This window comes from Pithys albifrons, chromosome 4, assembly GCF_047495875.1.
Source record: "Pithys albifrons albifrons isolate INPA30051 chromosome 4, PitAlb_v1, whole genome shotgun sequence".
NCBI lineage: Eukaryota > Metazoa > Chordata > Aves > Passeriformes > Thamnophilidae > Pithys > Pithys albifrons.
In genome coordinates this window covers 14001450-14024919 of record NC_092461.1, presented here as the reverse complement: position 1 = coordinate 14024919, position 23470 = coordinate 14001450, and the positions used below count along the sequence as shown (strand labels likewise).

The window sequence follows — 23470 nt, the reverse complement described above, 5'->3', positions numbered from 1 at the left end:
GATCCAGAGTCCGGAGTGCTCACCATTACACCACGGGACCACCGTATCATTGTACTTGCCTATATTTGAACATCTTCACTACTGGCATCTGTTAGCCCTTGAAGAGACTTAACGCTGACTTTGTGTGCAAGAGGCCTGGATTGTTCCTGTCCAGCATAACCACCTAGGATTTTCCTAGACTTCATCAAGAAGCAGCTTCCTTGGCTCCAAGTATAGCCAGCAACTGTAACAGGATCCACACTGCTGAGAGCTTGCTGTTATTTAACCCACAAGGAAATTCAGTGACATATTGTCATACTTAGTTTTCAGTCTCTGCAAAGTGTGGATGGAACTTTGCCCTTATGTAGGATTTTAATTAGGATTCCAAGTGAGGAAGGATCTCACATTCTGTGAAGGACAGTCTGGGCCAAGGCCTTATTGCTCTCAATGCTAAGCTGTGGCTTTGCAAGGCCTGCTCCTGTTCTCCAAGTGTAAAACAACTGTAAAGTCTTGGGTACAGCCTTCAGTCAAGAATATTTTAGAGAATAAGGACTAACTTTTTTGAAGTGAACCTTGCACAATACCAAGCTGAATAGAACTGAAGCATGCTTCCTTCATTAAAATTTATAAGGTGTTTTCAAAACCCATACTGTCAAGAAAGAAATTTGATTTTATGTAATAAATATAAATTCTTTTTTATCAGATTTTCTAAATAGTGAGAAGAGGAAAATTGGTGTATTTATCTCTATCCTCCTGGATTAGGTTAAACAATTATTAGTAGAAACTTTGATTCTTAACGTGCTTTTTTGTTTAGAAAAGGGTGAATGATGGTATATTTACTGTAAATGCTGTTATGTTTCCATCTACTAGACAAAAATACACTTACTTGCATGTGTCTTGGAGTGCACTCAGGTGCATTTTTAAGAGTTCAAAAATTATAACTGTTTCTACATAAGAAATAGGAATTGTACCTCCTTTCCTAAATTCATACAGTGTCATTAGAGGATTCAAACTGCAGATAATGATACAGGGCAAGGTCCTTTCTGTGCATGTTTTGTAAGACAAATGTTGGTTTTCCTACTTAAATATAGTGGATGAAGAAGTGTTAGATTAACATCTAAGTACAGGCCTCAGATAAGGCAGAGGAAGTTCTCATGAGGAAAAATAGGGTGCTGCTGCTTCTTGCCTGTATAATGTAATAGTCAGTAGCAGTTTTCTGTGAACATTTTTGCCACATTGTCCTCTTTGGACAAAGATGTTTTGAGACTGCTACCAGCGTTTTATATGTATACTTAAGACTTGGAGTAGCTTGGCTGCATTGACTGGTGCTGTGTGTGGCCATGAGGCAGTTCTTCTACAGATACTCATTGTCTTAGGGCTTGGACAGCAATTTAAGGTTAATTTTTAGGTTCTGCGTGTTCATTTGAATCCAAAGTTTCAATCCCAAAGTGGCAGTTAAGCAATCTCTCTTCAATGCTGAAGCTTGTAAGTTGACTAGCTACTCAAATGCTTTTATGCAATGTGCGGAATCAGAGCATTAAGCAAAAATAGCAAAAATACTGTTTCTTGTGATTTCTATGCCCACACCCTCCTTTCTGCATAATTGTGTACTTCCTCTTGTATTGCTAAAGCTTCCTTCATGCTTTAGTCCTATTTTTGTCTGTGCAGCAGTTTGAAAGATGTTACATTTTTCAAAACTAAAAAAGTAATTTATTATTTGGGACATCAGGTTTTTTTTCTTGCTACAAACTAAACACCCTAAAAGTCAAAGATGATTTTAAGCAAAAACTTTTGTGGCATGCTTGACTTGAAACGTGTTTTCTGAGTGTCATTTTACCTAGCTGATGAAATCAGAGTGAAAGGAATTGTTTCATCACCTTTCTGATTTATGCTTTTTCCCCCACTCTCTTTTTTGATGATGTTTCAGGAAATTGTCACCAGCTTTCCATCAAGCACTACTGTCTTTTTGTCGGATGTCAGCAGACAGCCGTTTGGGATCAGAGGTATGTTTCCCAGCTGACATAAACTATAGTATCCTTTATTTTGCATGGCAGCAGTAGTTAAACAAGGAATAATTGCTTTGAAACAAGACATAAGCATATATGGAGAGATGAATCTATGTGCATGAAACTTAAGAAATAAGGATATGCTTTCAGAATTTGCCTTATATGAAACCTGGTGATAGATATGTAATTACTGGGAAGTTTTGACTCTCTAGAAGTGGATTCATGCTTTTGAAGTTACTGACAGATTAAAAACTTACAGCTTAATGTGTGAGAGTAATTTAAATATTTTTTTGGTAAGTAATCAGCCTGCTGCAACCTTTATTCCTCTGAAAGTATATTTTTCTGTTCCTGTTCTTCTTTTAAAAAAAGCAAACAAGCAACTTGGTTTTCTAGGTATCTCGGATTGCAGACAGTGAAAAAAGTGTCATGTTAATGTTGGGACGCTGCCTGCCTCATATTGTTCCTAATGTGCTGCTTGCAAAGCGAGAGGTGAGGAATGCTGAAATTTTATTTTTAGTATTTATCAGGAAGTTTTCTTTTGAAGACGTTGTGTCTACTTTCATGGAAGTCTGTTACTTGCAATCATGTTCTTACTTTTGTGCATGCATCTCTGCTCCTAGAAAATGGTTTTACACCTCTGTCAGGTAAGTGCAGTAAACCTGTATGGTATCCTATTAGTTCTTTTACTTAAGGCTCCTATTAGCATTCAGCAAGACTGTTACTGTAGGTCCATCTTTTTGTGGTAGCACAAATGTTATAATACACGTTATAAAGAGCAGAGGCTATAAGTTCAACCATTACATTTGGTTTATTTGGTCTATTAGTTTTAATGAGGATTAATGTTAGGTTCTTTTGCAGCACTATGTACTTGAACAAATAAATTATTTTAATGTCTTGTTCTAGAAGCTCCATGTATCAACCAAGATAAGATTCCTCAAAAATAGCCCTTTGCTCATTTTTTCAAAATGTCGCTTATATGTTTTCCTTAACTTTAAAATGAAATTAAGTAATTTATGAAAATGTAATGTGTATTTTGAATGTAAGTAAAGATGGTGTTTTGCATAGTCATTCTTACATAGCATAGCAAAGGAAGACTGTGATTGAAAAGGAGAAAAAATTTCTGGTTTTATGTGCTTTGTTGTAAGTATTGCACATTACCCAGTGTTTAAAAACAAACAAAAAAAAGACGAAAACACATGAAACAAAAACTTGATGGCCTTATAGTTGGTGCTGAAATAAAGGGTTTGACATATCCATAGCTTGTTGAGCAAGTTTTAGTTCTTGTTGACAGGACCTACAGTATAGTAGACTTAGTAGTGTGTTTTGCATAAATTCATTGTAAGGCTTTGAAAAATCCTCGAGAAATTTGTACTGATCCTGTAATCTAGAATTTTGTACCATACAAGTAATTATCAGCAGTTAATGTAGTGAACTTGAAATATGTGCCATGTTTTGAAAGCTCATAACAGCCCTTTTTTTTCCTGAGGGAATGGGGATGTTAACTGAATGCTCTGGAAATGGTTCTGTTAATAATCTTTCAGAATAATTCTGTGAATGATCATGGATCAGTGCTTAATTTCTGCTTTCTTACATATTCCTTTCCTTCCTTCTGCTTGGCAGGAAGTGGTATTTTGGCTTTTATTCACAGCTTGTAGCATGGTCTATGTAATGCATTTAGTATTTTTGTGACCTTTTAGCCTATTTCTTACTAATTTTGTTTTACAGTTGAAGTTACATATATTTTTGCCTTAAATGAGTTGCCTGTTTGTTTACTTGAAAAAGCCACAAGTGAGAATTGGGTGACTGGATTGCACAGGATGCTTAATGTTTCAAGAATTGAAATTTGCTGTAAAAAGCCCTTTTTCTAGATACCAGCCACACGTTGCTATAACTATTGTAATGTTCTTTCAGATGTAGTCATGGAATCTGAAGGAAAAATTGGGTAGGCTATCTGTTAGTATTTATTAATATCAATATCATGAAAAGCTAACCTAAGAACTTGGCTCTCTTCCACAAGATCCAACTTTGACTCTTGTCTAAAAACAATGTTGAGAGTTTTACACAAGGTTAAAGAGAAGTGATGTAAAAATAAAGATCACTAATTTGAGAAAGATGTGTAATGAGCTCAGATTATAATGCCAGTCTGCTCTGAAAAGATGAGTGGTAGTATTTAAGATCTTAAATGGTCAGTGTGTTAAGTGTGAGTGTTAAACATAATTTTTGGATAACTCCCTGTAAAACCTTTGTTCTTTAAGCATCCATCATGTTGAAATTGGTTGCAAAATCTGAAGCTGAAAATTACGTGTTATGCATCTTCAATTTGGAAAAACTGAGTTTACTGAAGTTGCCAATCTCTCAGTAGTTATTGTCCTTTAGGAGAGATTCAGAAGCCATTTTTGCTATGTTTTTCACCATCTTAAGGACACTAACAGCCTGCCTAACTTGGTAACGTGTTCCAGTAAATATTACAGGTGACATGTTTCTGAAATTATTTATTTTTGTGTAATGGTGCAGCTTCAATTGTTCTTTGATGTCTGTGGTTTAAGTTTCAATGGAAGGTAAGAAAGAAAAGAAAGACACAGTATTGAATAGGGTGGCTGAGGGGATCATTTTAGCTGTTTCTAGAAAAACAGCTCAACTGAGTAAAATCAATAATGCTTAACATAGGATAATTGCCTGAAAGGAATTCATAAACATTAAAATTCCATGTAACAACATAGAAATTTATTTTGTTTTTATCTGAAGTGTCTAGGTTATCTCAACTCCCTGAAAACATATATGTCAATATTTACATTTGTATGTGAATGCACTCACAAACAAAAGAGGTGCTGCAATACAAATAGTAATTGGAATGAACAGTAACAAAATGCTAAAACTGAATTCTTAAAAAAGAAAAACCTGTTGGCTGGGTATGCAGTGTGTGGTAACACTTCTTGCAAAGGAGTAGCTTGAGTTCATAAAAATTGATCTACATTGGAATCTGCTTTCTCAATTGTTTTATACCCCTTAAAAGTAAAATTCATTTAAGATGTAAAAAAAAATCCAAAGTCAGCCACCAAAATTTGTGACGAGGTGTACCATAAAAATTACTTTTAAAATTGTTATGATAACTAATCAGTGCGATACTATTTCATACCCTTTATAAGATGTAGAAGTCAGTGGGTTTTTGTCAGAAAAAAGAAGTAATCCTGTTTGTATGTACAACTTCCACACTCTACAGTATGTAGTCTTTTAATGGAGTTTGAGCCAAAGACCTTATTGGCTTAGTATTTTGTTACTCTTGTTCTTAATCAAGGAACACTTCTTTTAATTATTTACATCCCTCCAGTGTTAGTCCTGGCCATGAAAATTGCCAGCCATCAGTATCTTCTAAATGACTGTCTCTATTTCAGAGAATATGGGAGAATACAGAAATTTAAATAAACAATTACATTGCTATCTTTTACTCTTAAAAAATTAGATTGTGATAGGCTTCTATAGACCATGTGTCTGAAAAGCAGGAGTAGTGTTGACCACGGCCTGTTTGCTGGTCCTTTTCTGTCTTACATGGGGTATTGGTTTTGGTTTGCAGGGCTTTTTTTGTTCTGGAGATGGGGCATCCCACTAACATAAGACATAAATTAAAAACCAGTTAAGCCTTTAATTCCCTTCTCTTGGATATGAGGGGCTGGTGTAGTTTTCTTAGAATGAAATACCTGTCTCGTAGAGTATCCTTTTCATCTCTAGTCTGAAAGCTGTCTTTCAACACTGTGTTGTTAAACCTAACATAATTCGTGGATATAAGGAGTTAATTTGATGTCTATGAATCAAATTCCTGATTGTTCCTAGTTGTAACACAAACTTTTATATGCAGGTTTCCACATAAACAGTAGATACAGACAAAGAAGTTTAACTTTTTTCATACCCATACCTGCATTGATTCTTATGTAAAAGCATCTTTTTGGGATCTATGATAGGCTTAATTTGGATCGAGGAATAATAGTCTAATCTCATGAAAGGTAATTAGAGTTGTGATTTAAATATTAATAGCACAAAGTTCTGAGTCATGCATTAGTCCTATAATTTAATATTATTTTATTTTAAAACTGAAAGAAGGAATTCTGAACATGAAATATGTTCTTGCATGAGAGTCCATAGCAGTAGTCTGTTAGTACCTGTAGCTATTTCAGTTGTGGCTGATAAGATTATTTTACTTTATTTGCCCTTTGTCAGAGGCTAAGTTACATAGCATTTTTTTACAATATAAACATTGACTATTAAAGGAAGACATTAACAGAATCGATCATAATGTTTATGTATTGTCACCCATTTGCAATATTATTACATAAATATTTGAAATAATAAAAATACTTTTATTTTAACCTACTGAAGTAAGCAGTCTTGACACTTAACCTAATTAAATTTCTTCTTTAAGATAATTATTTTGCTACGGAACACTACAACAAGAAGACAGTAATTAGTGAGTGGAAATAAGATTTGGAAGACTTGTTGGAATACTTAGCAAAAAACATGGATGAAAACAACATGGACAGAAAATTTCTTGCTACATTTTAAGATGCTCACTATATGATGCACTTCAAAAATCCCCCAGACTTTAATGTTTTGCTTTAATATTTTTAGTATGTGGGAGGAACTGTCTTGGATAAATTTAGGTGATAATAATTACTAATCAAAAGCCACCTTTTTTAATCCATAATGAAGAACTACTCAATATGCCCACATAAATGTTGCCTTTATTGAGAAGTCTAATCAATTCAAATAGTGAATCCTCTTCAAAGATAACAGAACATGTTCTTTTACAATAGGAAGAAGTCCAGAAATGCTATGGTGAGAAAAATGTGAGTTTTTCCTTGGGGAGACCTGTGTGAACAGTTACACAGAAGCAGAACAGAGAGACGGGTCACTTCAGTTCTGCTTTGCCATACGTTAATCCCTGGTCTGTCATTCACCTGTTTGTAGGTTAACTCACAAGAAGGCAGTTAAGTGCCATCCTGAGGCTTGATCCCATCAGATCTTGGAAGCTAAGCAGGGTCAGGCATGGTTAGTACTTGGATGGGAGACTTCCTGGGAATACCAGGGGCTGTAGGTTCTAGTCCTGAGGACTTCACTGTCACCATCCAAGCTCGCTCAGTTGTGGCAGATGAACCTTAGGAGTTAGAGTGGGACCTGTTCTGTGCATGCTGTGCCTCACCTAAAAAAAATCCACAGGCTCAAAGGACACACCCACGTGGGTAGAGCCCTTCCCAAATCTTCGTTCGCAGAACCTAGCTGTCATCATCAGGTTATCTCACAGTAAAAACAAAATAACTTTTTCCTCTCTGTTCTACATATGGGTAGCTCACAGATATAAAGTGCCTCAGATATGAACTCATCTTTGCAGTAGTAGAGATGAGCCCTTTGACACATGATGGTGTATTTTGTCAAGTTGCAAGAACTGACAGTGTTCCAATGTTAGGCTGCTTGGAATCTAATGAGAAAACAGTGCTGAAGTTCTGGTACCACTTTTCGTGGTATAGTCGCTGAAGTCACTCGTCAATCCTGTTGATTAACACTAATATGAACTACCAACATGAGTTTGGAAAACTCAGAGACAAAAGTGAAAAGAGGGACTTGGGGATGAACAGAGTGTTTATGAAGGATCACAAATAAAATACAGGGAGAGTTACTGGGATTTTTTGAAACTTATGTTTTTGCTTTATGACTGTAACACTAGTGGTATTCCTAAGGAAAGCAGAGTGTTTCAAAAAGCACTGGAAGCCCCCTCCTTGATTATTAATAATTATATAGTCTCCATAACCATGTTGTGAACTCTCCTCTTGAATTTAAACAGCCAAATGCTGTTATCCTTGTGTCTTATTGGAAAACTACTACTTTATATAGAAATTCTCTGCTGGTTTTGAGAATGAGAAGTCTGAGTTTTGTTAAACACATCTATGTCTAATGCATGACCCTTAGCAACCAAAAGGAATGAGCTCAAACTGAGCTATAGGCTGGTTTTTGTTCTTAATCATCCTGCATATCCTAAGAAGCATCTGCCCCTTTTAAGTCTGAGAGACTTCACTTGATCGTTTTTGTCCATCTGTGAGAGCAGTTTTGTTCTTCTTGTCCAATAGGAAGTCCCCTTTACTTTCAGTTTTACCTTCCAGTCCATTAGGTCTATAGGGAGTACAGAAAACACTGTTCAAGACTTTTTACTGTTTCTCCACTCCCCTTAATAGAAGGAACTGTAGAAGCACTGATTCACCAATGCAGAGAACACTCTCTTCCATAGTATGCGTGAAAGAATGTGACCAATGGACAAGAAAATACAGCTATTCCATCAGCTATCATAACCAGCTTTCTACAAGGTAAAGAACCAGCCTTGTATCTGCCCCATGTCAATGGTATCAGGTTACTCATTAGCCTTTCAGACACAAGGTAGTAGTTTCTAGGTGAGTATTCTGAGGTGTTTTTTAACTTTTGTGCAGACTCAGCTGGCAAAAGACAACTTTAACTTCCTTAAATACAATAACAAAACCCTTCCCCCAAAAAAAGCAGCTCATGACACTGTTTTGAAATACAGCAGTAGTTCTGAGGGAGCAGCCAAGATTTTTGAGTGGGTAGTCAAACATAATAAGAAAGTCAAGTCAATGTGATGATTTCAGCAGATGAAACAAAAATGTTATAACTGTCCCTTTTCTTTTTTTTTAAACGAGAAGTTTATTGTGGTAGTGCTGAGCAAGAAATCTGATTTATTAAAGAAGAGCAGGCGTATTTTATTACCTCACCTGCTTCCAGTTACGTTAGCATAATCACGTGTCCCTTTCCCACCAATCAGCCCTAGGTCTGTCTAGTGAGCATGCATGGTTAGTGTCTTCTCCCAAAGTAGTTCCATTTCCACCTGTTCAATATGATTGCAGTGTTATTTGTTAGGTCCGTTATTTGTTCTCTGTCACAAGTGCATACACACGTGACATGCAACAATCCTTTAATAAATTAACCTGTTCCCCACATACCCCTTCTTTATTTAAATAATAAGAAACCATACTATACTCTGTGAACAGAACAATACAAATTGGGACTGCAAAATAACCTTATTATGAGTAGTTTGATTGATCCCATTGAAGAAAACTGCAGATGGCTAAAATTTGCTTGTTACTTGGGCTAGGTAAATGTGCAGATCAAAATGTCATCATCAGCCCTGTCTATTTTTGATAGCCTGAGAACACAACTTCAGGGACTGCTTTGCCTCTTTAGTAAGAAAGCTGTTAGAAGGCAAAGCTGGATCACCCTTTAACAGCTCAAATAAGGGGTGTGGTTGCTTAGTAGAGATGCCTGAAATTGGCCGAAGCCAGTTTAAGGCTCCTAGCAACCGCTGTAAGTCATTGAGTGTCATAGTGTCTGTAAGCATCAGAGGTTGTGGTGTAATCTCTTGTTGGATAATCTGCCATCTGAGGTATGTCCTGGGCTGAGTTCACTGAACCTTCTCTGGTGCAATCTGTAAACCTGCTTCTTGGATAGATTTTGTTAGAGCACCTACTATTGTTTGCAAGTCTGTCTTGAGGGCAGCAATCACTAAAATGTCATTCATATAGTGATACATAGTAGCAGAAGGATGGAGTCTTCAAATGGTTTGTATGGCATTTGCTTCTATGTTTTGGTGAATCATTGGGTTGCATATACCTTGTGGCAAGACAGTCCAGTGATACCTTCACAGAGGCTCAAGCATAATTTAAACTCGGGATGGAGAGGGCAAAACGGTTTGCATCATCAGGGTGTAGAAAGATGGTGAAGAAACAGTACTTCAAGTCAATCACTATGAGGGGCCAGCTGGCAGGCAGCATAGCAGGTGAAGTGAGTCCCACCTGTAGTGCACCCAATAGGCTCAGTGTCTGTATTAACTGCTCTGAGGTCCTGGAGCATATGCCATTTGCCATGCTTTTGGGGTATGCAGAACACAGGGCTATTGCAGGGACTAGAGGTTGGTACTATGTGCCCCACATTTAACTGTTCTTGTACCAGGTTTTGCAATAGTTTGTGCTGTTCCCTTTTTAGGAGCTATTGATCCACCCACACCAGGTCATCTGTTCTCCATTGCAGCTTTGTAGGTCTCTGGAACAACTGACCAATGACCACTATGAAAAAACTTGGGTTTTCCCTGACACGATTTGAATGACTGTACCAAACTGTCTCAAGACATGCCGTCCCCACAGGATACATGGTATTGGGCCTATAAAGGGAGCAATCCCAGCAGTTTGCCCCCTGTGGTCCCAATACAGTACACAGATGTGAGCTCTGTCTCAGCCTTTGTGTTTCACCACCCCCACAATAGTCAGCGCAGAGAATACTGTAAGCCAGTCCAAAGGCCACTCTGTGCTTTAATTAGGGACACACTGGAACCAGTGTCCACCAAGCCTTCAAATTTATGGCCATCAATACAGCATATCATCATTGGCTGGGATGTCAAAATCATTTTTGCTCAAAACATTTGTGGTTCACCTGTGCTCCCAAAGGCCACACAACCTTCTCCACTTTCTGCCTCCAGAAGCACTGTAAAATGGAATTAACTGGACAAGCCTCTGACCCTTGGTGACATAGCAACATGTCACTGGCATCCAAGGCATAATCTGAATTTCACTGTTACAGTTGGAGTCAATTACTCTGAGCAAGACGAACAAACCCATGTCTGTGGTGGAAGAACAACCAGTTAAGGAGGGCATGCAATGCAGTCCTCAGTGACACCCAGACCCCAGTGGGTATTAGGGGTGCCGTGGTAGATGTTACTGTCACAGATGGGCTGGAGGCCTGGTCCAGACCAGTACTGCCGGTGGTGGCTGCAAGTAGGTCACAGGCAATTGCCTTGAACAGTATCTCCTTGATTGGCAGGGGCACGCAGTTCTGCCCCCTGTTTCCAGTTTCCCTGAGATATGGGTTCTCTCTTGTGGTTGAATTGGGATCTACAATCGCGAGTCCAGTGCTTGCCCCTCCTACACTGGGGGCAGGTCGACAGAGGCGACCTTCTAGGACAGTATTTTTTAAGATGATCAGCCACCCTGCACTGAAAACACCCATCCTTTATCTTTCTATCTGCAGAAGCATGCAACTGGGCAGCCAGTGCTGTGGCTAGTGAAGCCATGTGGTGGTCAATAGAGCCCATGTTCTGGCAAGCCCGCACCATCTCAGCAATAGTACATGTTTCCCGTTTAGGAATGGTCTACAAGCCTTGCCAACAGTCATTATTTGCATTCTCATAGGCTAGCTGCCTAAAAAGCAACTCCCCTGCATCTTCATTTTCTATCTGTCTTCCTAAAGAAGCCTGCAACTGGTCTAAAAACAGCAAACAGTTCCATAGGCCCCTGCAAAACCTTATGAAACAACAAGCTTGCATCAGCATCCTTACCTGGGAGCTTCCAACTTGCCCACAACACAAGCTTCCTTATCATGTCACAAATCTCCTCAGGATGATCCATCACATATGCCTCTTGCCCTCCTAGCTGAGCACACGTTATCCCTGCTTGCCGATTATCAGCAACATAAGCCATACAATTCTCTCTAAAATCTGATAGCCAAATGCTGTATTGCGTATTTGACAAAACTGTTTTTAATAGGGATTTCCAATCATGGGGAGTAAACGCATATGAACTACTTAATGCCTCTAAAATCGCAAACATATGGGGCGATGAAATTCCACTTTCTTTAACGCTGTCTAACCTCCTTCATAATGTCATAGGATAAACTTTGAAACTGAAGGGGTTGCTGAGACCAGTAGATAACAGGGCATGCATTAACCACTTTCCAATAAGTGTCGCATAACACCTCCTCCCTACATTTCTCCCATTTGCCCCAAACAGCACCACTGCATGACCCTTTTTCATCAACTGGAGGAGAAACATCCAACCCCTTGTGCCCCCAAAAACTCCTCGTCTACCAGATCATTGCATTCCCCATAGAAGTCCTCAGGCTGGGGCACAACTGAACATGGCGGCGGCATTAGTGGAGCCTCTGCAGCCATCACATGACTGGCATAAAATGACCGCTCCTCAGCAGCCACATGGTGAGCACAAGATGATGCCACAGCATGCGGCACACAATGTCCCTCCAACTACCCCTCATCCCTCCATCCCAAGGGCTCTCCCACACATGAGTATTCACCCTCTGTCTCGGGTGGGGGGGGGCTCCAGAGGAAGCAAGGGGAGTGGTATTTGCAGCCACAGAGAGTGGTGTCTCCCCTGCGCTGCTTTTAGCACGCTTCTTATTTCCCTACGCACAGCTAGATGTTTAAACATTTGTATATCCCCATACCCCACTCTTTCATAAAGTTCTTTTCCAATTTTTTGAGAGGTTCTGTCCCACAGAAACCCCAGGGTATTTTTGTCAATCCATTCCGGAAGCACTATTTAGTCTTTGAACTGTCTCTTCTGTTTAACAAGCAGCATAAAGCTTAGGCAGTTAGTCTTTTTTCTTGGGAAATACCTGCCCCCATCTCAGCCTCTCACCTCTTGATTGAATTTTTCTTCTTTTTTTCTCTGTTCCTTGCAATCCTTTTTTGTTGTTCAAGAGGTGCCGATGAGCACGTGGTTGCTTTGAGGGATCACTCCTTCCTTGGTTCAACTGAGGCTACCACCAGTTGGATATCCTAGCAAGGCTTTGCTTCTGGTTCCGATATCCCTTCTTTTAAGTCCCGATTCGGGGCACTATCTGTGGTACTGATGTAGACAAGTCAATGGTGAGTGTCTGATTTATTAAGGAAGAACAGGCATATTTATAACCTCACCTACTTCCAGTTACATTAGCATAATCATGTATCCCTTTCCCACCAAACAGCACCAGGTCTGTCTGGAGAGCATGCGCAGTTAGTGTCTTCTCCTGAGGTAGTTCTGTTTATGCCTTGCAGTATGGTCGGCGGCGTGGTCACGACCTGGCAGAGACTGTTCTTTGTTCCCTGTTGCAACTCTGTACACACGTGACATGCAACAATCCTTTAATAAATTAACCTGTTCCCCACAGTTTTTCCCAGGAGTGCTTAAAAATACTTGCAAGAGCAGTTGGGCAGTGAGAATTTAGGGTAGATTTCAGAAAGTTAGATCTCACTAAAGCTACAGAGGGTTCTTAGGTTTAAAGTTTTTTCAATTAACTTTATGGTGAAGTTAGCACTTTTGTTGGGCATCTGCAAATTGCAGTCTGATTTCCTCCTTAAAAGACCTTAGCTTAAAAGTAGTGTGATGGCGGGGTGTGTTATTTTTGTATTATTATTTCAAATCCTTTTGAATTAAAGCAGCATGTGCAGGAGAAAAAAAATCCATGAAGTACAAAAAACCCCAAAAATTAAATAGGTTAGCCGCCCTGACTTTTCAGAACTTTAAATAGGCAAAAACTGAATGTTGAGTATCAAAAAAAAAATTTCTAACATGCAAGTTCTGCACAGAAAGAATGTTTCAGATGAAGCAAATTTAGTTCTTCATGTGATGAAATTTGTCAGGTTTTTTTAATGCAGGTTTTCAGTTCATGTTATTTTGCATTGTGCTAGCCTTATTTAAAATCAACACCCAAAACTGGCTCACTTAGAAGTATTAAGAAATAGAAATGTCCAAATTGTTCAAATTTATTTCTCATTTCTTTTTCTGTCCTTTTAGATTTTTTTAAGCAATTGGGGTAGGATATTTCCACATTCGTTCCTCTATCATAAAATCCCTAATCTGTACCAGTATTGAGTTCAATATAGCCAAAATATGTTCCAGAATCACATAATGTTAAAATAGGTTTGTGTCTTGCTCATCTTCAGGGGCAGAAAATAGCACACTGAGTAGAATTCTTGTCAATTGAAAAAAAGTTTGTCAGACACTGCTCTGAATCAGAATATTGTTTTATGTTTAACTTAAACTTATCACTTGCTGTTTAGAAAAATACAAGTTGTGCTGTAAGAGTGTCGTTACTGGTATTTCCACACATCCACCTTGTTTCACAGGCTTACTCTTGAGAACATCGTGATTAGGTCACTTAGAATGTCTGTAAGAAGAACTTGGCACCCCCTTGACAAGGTATTACAAATAACCATAGATTTTTCCAGGTTTTATATAATCTCTCATAGTAGCATTAGATGTGTTTCCCACTGTCACCTGCTTGTTTCGTAGCTTATCATGGAAAGCCTTTCTGCTGAGAATGGCTCAAAAATACACACCATGTGTGCAAGGAAGTATCCAGATTACTTGTCCCTATTTAAGGGTTTTTTTGCAGACACCTAGTTTGTCTTATTCTTTTCCCCTGACTTCAGTCTGATGTTTCTGTTGCTAAAATATTAAACCACCTAGAAGCTCTGGCTTCCATATTCAGTTGGAATAAAGGCTGGCATCAACAAGATCAAATAAAGGGACTTCCAGACCAAGTTTTAGAAACATTTCTTTTTTCTGGGAATGAACACCACGAGCTTTGAAGACATATTTAGAAAGGAGGAACTCTAGACCATTGTGAACAGCTGTGCTGGTTTAAAGGTAAACAGGCAGGAGAAATGAACCCAACACAAAAGAGATTATAAGTCAGAGTTAGAATTTAATAAAATAAAATTACAATAAATGCAATGATACAAAGAGAAATTGATTTTAACCCACAAAACCCAAAAGTACAACCCAGCCCCCTAGGGCACAAACACAATGGGGTTTGTTTGCCCCTGTGCTGAGCCCCACATGATTCTCCGAAGTCCAAAGTAAAAAGAAGTGAGAAACCTCTTGGTGCAGATGACAGTCGCAGTCCTGTCAAGGTTCTGGTCCTCCTCTGGATCCGACAAATGGTCTCCCAAGTCCCAAACACCTCAAGATTATATCCCCTCAGGTCCAGGTGGGACCGCCCAGTACCTCCGCCAGGGTGGGGAGTTACACAATGAGTGATCTCACTCTGTGAATCATGGGGTGAATCATGTCATTAGCAGACATGACACTTCAGGCTGGGTGTGGAGGTGCTAACAACTTGCTGGAAGGGAGTTATCACAGCTCTTATCTCACAGGTGTCTTTCACACCCAGCTCACAGCCTGAGGGGTCAGGTGTGCCCTGGGCAGCTGCTGCAAATGGTACATTATTAACAGTTCATGGGAACTGAATAGAGGGTGTAGAATACACAGCTTTGGTCACACCCACACAGTGATAAACTGGTCCCACCTGCTGAACTAGGACAACAGCCTTGTATTTTCTCTCAGTTAATATTTTACATAGTATTTTCTTTTTAGTTTGTTCCTTAAGGGATTTCAATTGCTCTAAGAAGAAAATTCAGCTTCAAGTGTTGCCTCTTTACAGAAAAAAAGCTATCAACAGACTTTTAAAAAAATCAGATAGTTCTCAGTCAAAATAGAGGATATCTGTCTGCAGACACCTTTACCAATGTATGTTTTTCACTGCTCATTCAAATTTGTGCACAAAATTATGTGCATACTCAATTGGAAATTGTAATCTTTAATTCCGTGGCATTTTTCCATTGGAGCTTTGTTCATTAGTCTGTGGAGCTTGCTTCAGTTCTGTAGATAGTGAAGACAGGTGAAACCATGACTGTCCTCTAATTCTAGTTACAGGTGACCTGCATATGTTAATTTAAGCTTTGCAGAGCTTTTCATTTTATGTGCTGGTTCTCCTCTCATTTTTCCTAGCAGTAAAATATTTCTAACTTTTGTAGAGCTTTATTCTTTAGGTCACTTAAGACTCTAAAGTGTCTTTTCCAACTATTATAATGTTATATGACTAGATTTATCTTCTTATTTTCTTTTGCCGTTAAGGAATATATGCCCAAAGCGTTTTTACTTTGTTTGGTTTTCCCCTACCCGCAACCTTTTAGGAACTGATCCCACTCATACTGTGTACAGCCTGCCTCCATCCTGAACCCAAAGAGAGAGATCAGCTTCTACACATACTGTTCAATTTGATCAAACGACCAGATGATGAGCAAAGGTGTGTTTGCGCTTGTGTGTTGCGGGACAAGAAGGAACTTTTTTCACTGTCAAGGCAGCAGAACTAATAGAACTTGGATATTATTAGGTGATTTTAGACAAGTTTCATTTAAGATGCTATTTTACTTGTATAGTGTTGACAAATTTTTGCAAACATGAGGAGTTTCCATTTCTGTGGCCTGTACCTTCTAGTTACTGAAAATGTAAAATGCACTTGTAAGCTGCAGTGTAATATTTCAGTTCCTTTTTATGCTTAAAGATGAACTGAAGCTTTTGTTAAAATGTAGCTTTAAGATCATTGATCTTAGCAAATTATTGATAGAGAAATCAAAGCAACTTTTTTTTACACCTATCTCTTAACATGTCCTATTGATCTGTACATTTGTAAGATAACTACCATGTTTTGTTGGGGAAATTTGCATGAGAAAATAGTGCTTTTTCTACTTAGGGTTCATTATGGTTGCAATAAAAAATGGAGAAGACTGTAGCAGTGATTTAAGTTTGGCAAGTGTAAGAACTTTATTTTGATTAAGACTCTGAAACAAATTATACCTTTCGTTTTATAAATTTAATTATTCCTTAATACTCAGGAAATGTGACTTTGTACTGATTTTCATGAGAATATCCTTAAGGTTGAAAGACAGTACCCTAACTGATATGTTTATGAGGTAGGTGGAAAGCATTTCTTTTGAAGATTCTTTGAAACTGCTCTATTGTAAAATTTAGAGATTAGATATAATTGAAAGCCATGGCTTTGGATCCAAAAAAGTGCTTAAATAAATAAAAGCAACCTGTAGCATGGTGGCACCATGTAGACTGAAATTACAAAAATACGCAGTCCTTGTCCTACTTCAGTTTCATTAGAAATCTGCTTCTGAAATGTCTATCCAAATTGTTTTGAATGCCCCATGTGGATTGAGAAGCTAAAATTAATTTGTCCTTGAGGGGAAAGGAAGTTACATCACAACTGGAGTCTCTTGTGGCTAATTTGTTATAGAATTGGTGGCCTATCAAGTAGTTTTTTCATATACCTGTTTGGGTGCATTATGTGTTTCTTTTCCAACAGCTAAGAAAGAAAATCTGAGGTTTTTTTCTTGAAGTTGTTCATTCTTTGTTGTGAATTGGAGATTTATATCTAAAAAGCATGGTTTTGTCAGAAATTTAGGAAGAACATTCTGCCATAAACTGCGGGACAAAACATGCATATACATAATACACATTTAGACACATAAAACACTTTCAAAGATGCCATAACACCTGATGGAAAAGTAGTTAAAATTCCATCAAATAAGAGAGACTCTGAATACAAATGAGATAGAAAATACTTATTCAGAATTTCAGCCTTCTTTTATACTTACATAATGAATGTGTATTATGCATGCTTGGTTTTTATCTAAATATGTTTAAATGATGTTTTAACAGTCCTGTGCCATATGAAGTAAGCAGAGGCATTCAGATTTAGTCACCAGAACAATTGGTGTTAATTATATTACTTATCTTCTGCTATACTGCACAGGCCTACATTACCCATTAATGTAGCAGCTGATAAGTTGATAATTTTAATTTGCTAAATGCAAGAGACTGAATTACGACATTTCATTTCTTAGAATGAAACCATTAAAAGAAGTAATTTACTTTACAAGATCAAATATCTAAAGTATGTTAACAATTCTGAGGAAAGCCTATATTATACTTCTTGCCCATGTGAAAGGCTTTTTGATGCATAGCGCATTGCTGTAGTCTTGTATACTAACATTCAATAAGGCCACTTTTGTCCTCAAGGCTTTGCTTATTAATGTACCATTCAACTTTTCAAAATGCCTATAAAATTCTCTTCTGCAAAGGAACAAATATGTGTTAGCTTTACCTAAGCTTCTTTTTGTACCATTATGATAGTTTTCGAGGCTAAGGAGCCATGAAGTCAAATTAATGTTTGAGTCTTTTAGGATAAAGTTAAAACATAGTTCAAAATGGGAACTTTTGAAGATTTTTAAGTAATGCGTCCAGAAGCAGCACTCTTAAGAAAAAGAAGCTAAAATACACTAAACTTAGCGTATCCATTGTGATGTTTTGTTGGTCATATGATACCACCTCTTACAGAACACATAATTTGGTGACATATTAAGGAGAACTCTATTAAGTAATTTCTTAATATAGCCTTTATAAGAAACAAACAAATTTGAACTGTGTAACATAAGATTGAACTGCTTACCAGTGCTTGCAATCACTTCTTAAAACACCTAGAAAGCATTTAGAAGTGTTAAATTATGTCTGTTCTACTGTAACTTATGCCTTGTTCCTCTAGTTTGATTTTTGATTTCACGTTGTTTTCTGTACTGATGAAATAAACTAGTGCTCTGATGAATCAAACTGATTGCCTTTATATTCGCATTTCTAATGCAGAAGATTTCAAGGGATTACTTTATTCCACTATTTTCTTTTTTAATATCTTAAAGATGTGTGTTCTGTTGCCCAGTTCTGTGATTAGGTGCAGTGTATAGAACCAAAGACAGCAGTGTGAATGCCTAGTTTGCTGTAGAACTCAGAATTACCACAGACTTTTGTCTCCATATTGCTATTACATATCAGATGTTAATTTCTTAAGTCTCATCTATTTTTGTTTTCCCCAAACTTTTTATCTTGATCAAAGTTCTAGCTCTTTGTGTGTGGTAGAGAGGTAAAACCCCCAAGGAGACACAGCACAAAACCAAAAAGCTTGCTCTGATTGTTGGCCTAAAGAATGCTGAGATAAAAAAATCTTTTTTATACACTTTCTACTATAAATATTCTGAAAGTGACTGAGTCTTTTTTTGATTGGCTATATTCTATAATTGTTATGGAAATAACCAGCAGAATCTCTGCCTTTCAACCTTAAGGAGATACTCTTAGCTACAGTAAATATTTAGGCATTTAGACATGACATTAAAATGGTAACAAATTAATTCTGGCTTGCATTCCACAAAGTAATAATGAATAAATGTGTCCTAATCTTATTACAGAGGTGATAAAACAAGAGTCTTGTGTCCACACATTATCATTCGAAACTAGTTATTTAAGAGTTCATGTAGGCACTAAAAGTAAATAGAACTGGTGAATTGCATGCAAAGTTGGTATTTTTCCAATCCTATTTACAGGAGAAATAGAAGAAAAAACTCTTAGCAAGATAAACACTCCTTAAATAAAATTAAAGTACCAGAAATTACAGTTAAGTACCATTTTATTGAAATTTTAAATAAATCTCTGTGCCTATGAATTTGATGGAACAATGGCAATTTCTTGCAAACTTTCAGGAAAGATAAAAATCTAAGAATATTAATACAAATAACAGGTGATCATAGATACTACTGATTGATTAATTGCTTCCACTTTCTAGTGGGCTTTAGAAGATTTCTTACAAGTGTGAAGTCCAGTATTTTGTGAGAGATGACAGTAACTTGCATGTTAGAATGTTGCAAAACCATCTTGTAAGGAAATTAGGTTACTTGCTTTGAACAAAGTCCATTAAATCTCACAAATACTACTAAATAAAAGAAGTATGTGTACTTGAGTAAAATACTGGTAGTATGACAGTATTAAGTAATTTAGATCCTTTTACTGCGTGGTGCTTGATAGTATTCAGTACTAAGAATTAAATGAAGACATTCAGTCAGAAAGTCCCTATCTCAGACCTTAGGAAATCAGAAATAGCCAAATCAGAGATTCTCAGGCTCTGGTTTACGGAGTTTGGGATCTGCAAGATTTTGGAAAAGGTATATTAAATACAAAACAAGGTAAAAATCAAAGAATAGCTTGAGTTGGAAGGGACATTTAAAGGTCATCTAGGGACAATAGTGGTTTACAATTTAAGATTTAGCCTTTTAAGTTAGTGTGTATGGTGTACAATCTTGACTGTAGACAACTACTTGTTGCCTGTCAGCATCTGCTTTTCTTAACTTAAATAATGTATTTCATGTATTATAGAACTTTATAAACAGATGAAAGCTTTAAATTTATGTTTTCAGACAGATGATACTGACTGGATGTGTGGCATTTGCCCGACATGTTGGACCAACACGTGTAGAAGCTGAACTTTTACCACAGTGTTGGGAGCAGGTAACTGATTATTTCATGCTTTAGACTGGAAAATTTGTTAAAAATTCATAAATGTTGAGATTTATTTGTTTGAGGAGGAGGTTGTTTTAGGTTTGGTTTCCAATGAGTGGCAGTTCGAAGTGTTTTTCAGAAAGCTATTTGGGTGTTCTTTGTCATCATATGTACTTTTATATAGCATTAAAAAATCCTCAGAAGTGGAATACTTGTTAAAGACTATCTAGAGATTCTAGTTACCTACATATACCTGAATAAGTTTGTTCCATTGAAATGTAGATACACATGTATTCATCATCAGTTGCCTAACCTATGGCTAGGTAGGTACTTTTATAATTTGTACTTTAATTTTTAAACTGTTGGAAATCCATTTTCATTCAAGGATTTCATTTGCTAATTCTTTTATGTTGTATTAAGTCCTGGAGCAGTGTCCACACTTCAGCTAGTTTAAATTCTGAAACTAGAAGTCAAAGATCAAAGTAGCATAAGTAAGTCTCCTGCAGATGGGCATGATTTTACTCCCGTGAGACCAGCCTGAAGTCCACATGTGACTTCTAGAATCATAGTGACTTTTTCCACAGATACTCTAAATTAAAAGAAAAACTGAAGAACCAAACTGAAATACTCCTACTGTTTCATCTGAGGTATAGAAAACAGAACATCAGTTCAGGTGAAAATGTATGGCACTTTCCTACTATAATGAAGAAAAGAGAGTTCATCACTGACAAAAGACGATAACTAAGCTGTGACAGAGTGGTAATGCTTGCTTTCATGGTAGTCTTTCTGGTCTGGTAATTTTCTGCTGCTTCTTGCATAACACAGCAATCTGTATTTCACAATAAAGTCCAAGCTTTAATAGCCTTAATGCTTTCTAAAAGTAGAAGTATGTATTATATGCAGCATTTGTGCTTGTATGTATGACTGATGTACCTGATAATTAAATGACGATCTCATGACAATAGTAGTTGACACAAAATAAGCAACATTTTGTTTTCTTAGTTCTCATTAAATTTAGACTGAGCTTAAAACATTGGTCTAACCTCAGTTAAGAGCACATCTTTGTGATCCATTTCTTGCTAATTGCTGATGCAAAATAGAAGTGCAAGTGTAACAGTACAGCATATCAGGCTGCCAAGTCATGTGTCATAATGCATTTATTTAATGCAGTTTGCCAGACTTTGTTTATAGGACTGGAACCAGGTCATTATTTTCTTCAGCAAAATACCAGCTGAATCTCATTGTCACAAATCCTGAGTTTGTAGAAGGAACTCAAGTATATACATAATTTTCTACCTTTTCACTGCTCTCATGTTATTCACTGTGCCAGTCAAAAGCTGTCAGGTTGGTCATGCAGTGTTTTTCATATGTAAATACATGCTGGCTGTTTCCAGCCACCTTCTTGCTCTTCGTATGTTTGGAAATGCTTTCCAGTGTTAATTGTTCCAACACCTTCCCAGGAACTGATGTGAGGCAGACCGGCCTGTGTTTCACTGGATCCTTTGTCTTGCCCTTCCTGTAGGTGGCATTGACATTTACTTTCTTCCACTCCTTAAGAATCTCCCCTATTGCCACAACATTTCATTGATTGTCAAGAATGGTCTTGGAATGACATCAGCTAGCTTTCTGAGTGCTCATGGGTGCATCCCCAACAGGGCCACAGACTAGCATGTGTCCAAATTTCCTAAGCTGATAATTCTCTACCAAAGGTCTTCCCTGTTCCAGAATTTGGCATGGAGTTTAGGGACCTCAGGCTACTAAAGGCAATTCTTCCCAGTAAAGACTAAGAAGGCAGTGAGTACCATGATCTTTTCTGTGGTAAGATGATTGTATAACCAAGGCTATACACAGCAAGAGATAAAGAAACAGTTGCACCACATGCTGCATATCCTGTTCTGTGTGGCAGATCAGAATAGTCACATTTCCCTCTCACCATTTTAGCATAAAATGTTTCATTCACACAGTTTATTGGAACATATTGCATGTTTCCTTGTTCAGCCATTACACTGGCTTAATTAAATCTGATTCCACCAGGATGCAAACTTGTTTCCACAGTGTCAATATTAACGTTGGAAAGCAGATTTTTCGAGCAACTGCTGAGTGGAAAGGGGAGGTAGCACAGGATCCAGAGGTTCTTGGCAATAGGAGTTGTTTTCAGTCATGTTTTTATGCAGGACTTGAGAGCAGAACTTCAGTAGCGTACAAAGGCTTTTTGGCTTAACATATGTGTCTTCTTTTGACACTGACTGCTCAGCAGGACCTGGGCAGCTCTGCTACACTAGTTGGTTCAGAGCAGTAGAGGGCACTAGTGTAGTTCTTAAAGGAATGTCACTCCTGAGGGACTACATAAGATAAAATATTTGATGATATGCCAGCTCAGGAGTTACACATATTCCTCATTCCATATGCTGCTTTCTATATTCTCTTTATTGCATATACTTACGTGCTTCTCTGCTTCTTCCCTTATTGTAAGCCTGGTTTTACATGACAACTAGAGAAGGCTGCATCTGCCTTGTTTTTATGTATCAGTACAAGAATTTGAGGCTGCTTAGTACCCAAGTGCAACTTCTGCGAGCACAGTCAATGTTTATTGAAGAGGTGCAGGTGAATCCCTCCATTGTAGTTCATTCTAACCACATTTTAAATATTAGTTGCTGCAAAGCAAATAGGCCATCTCTTTCTCTTTATCAGATCAACCACAAATACCCAGAGCGACGGCTACTGGTAGCAGAATCCTGTGGAGCTCTTGCACCTTACCTTCCAGTAAGTATTAATAGACTCCAAATACCTTGCTAGTGAAAGCAAGGTGAAATTCTGTTTCATAGCATAAACATCCTTTATAATTTTAAGTATTCCCAAGTGTGTATGTTATGCATAGACAGTCATTTTGTTTTCTACTTTATATCACACATTTGAGATTCAATAAATCACACTTTAGAATGAGACAACTTATTATGAAGAAATACAGGTTAATCTAGGTATAAAATGTTTCTAAAACTAGTGTGTTCTGAAAAACTACTTGTTTCAGTAAAAACAATGTAAAGAAAAGATAGTTAGGATCAATTAAGGAAACAGTCTGTGAAAGAAGAATTGGCACCCAATAATAGAGTTCTTCGGACACCATGGAATGTTAGAACAAGAGTGCTGCCAGTTAGAAGAATCAGTGATATTAGGTCAGTGGCAAACCAGAATCTGAAGCTTCAGAGCTAAATTAAAACCCCACCCCTCTAATTTAGCAATGCAGTGATTGCAGGTTCCGTTTTAAGTCTAGGCATAAAGTAGTTTTATTTCTTTAGTTGTTTTTTGTTCGATATGAATTGAAGGACCTGAGTTCTGTGCTTAGTGGGACAAAAGGCTCCCTAATGAAGCTACTGACATTTTATGTTCATTCATCTTCTGTTATGAAAACTGAGTATGTAATATTCATAAAGTGATCTGTGGTTGGAGGAAGGGATTTTGTTTATGAGTACTAACAGAAGTGCAAATTATTTATAA

At 37.5% G+C, this 23470-nt stretch overlaps 1 protein-coding gene across 4 annotated transcripts in view; it reads left to right on the top strand.

Annotated features, from left to right (window-relative positions):
- Window positions 1–23470, top strand: part of RELCH (RAB11 binding and LisH domain, coiled-coil and HEAT repeat containing) — an 82853-nt gene that overhangs the window by 32219 nt on the left and 27164 nt on the right. For 2 of the 4 annotated variants that reach the window (XM_071553521.1, XM_071553517.1), the window contains exons 9-13: window positions 1907–1982; window positions 2379–2474; window positions 15781–15893; window positions 19894–19984; window positions 22667–22738. In XM_071553521.1, the coding sequence (XP_071409622.1) occupies window positions 1907–1982; window positions 2379–2474; window positions 15781–15893; window positions 19894–19984; window positions 22667–22738 (448 nt within the window). Of the gene's footprint in view, window positions 1–1906; window positions 1983–2378; window positions 2475–8254; window positions 8333–15780; window positions 15894–16539; window positions 16561–19893; window positions 19985–22666; window positions 22739–23470 lie in introns of those variants that run through there. The other 2 variants (XM_071553520.1, XM_071553518.1) reach the window with 2 other exon arrangements.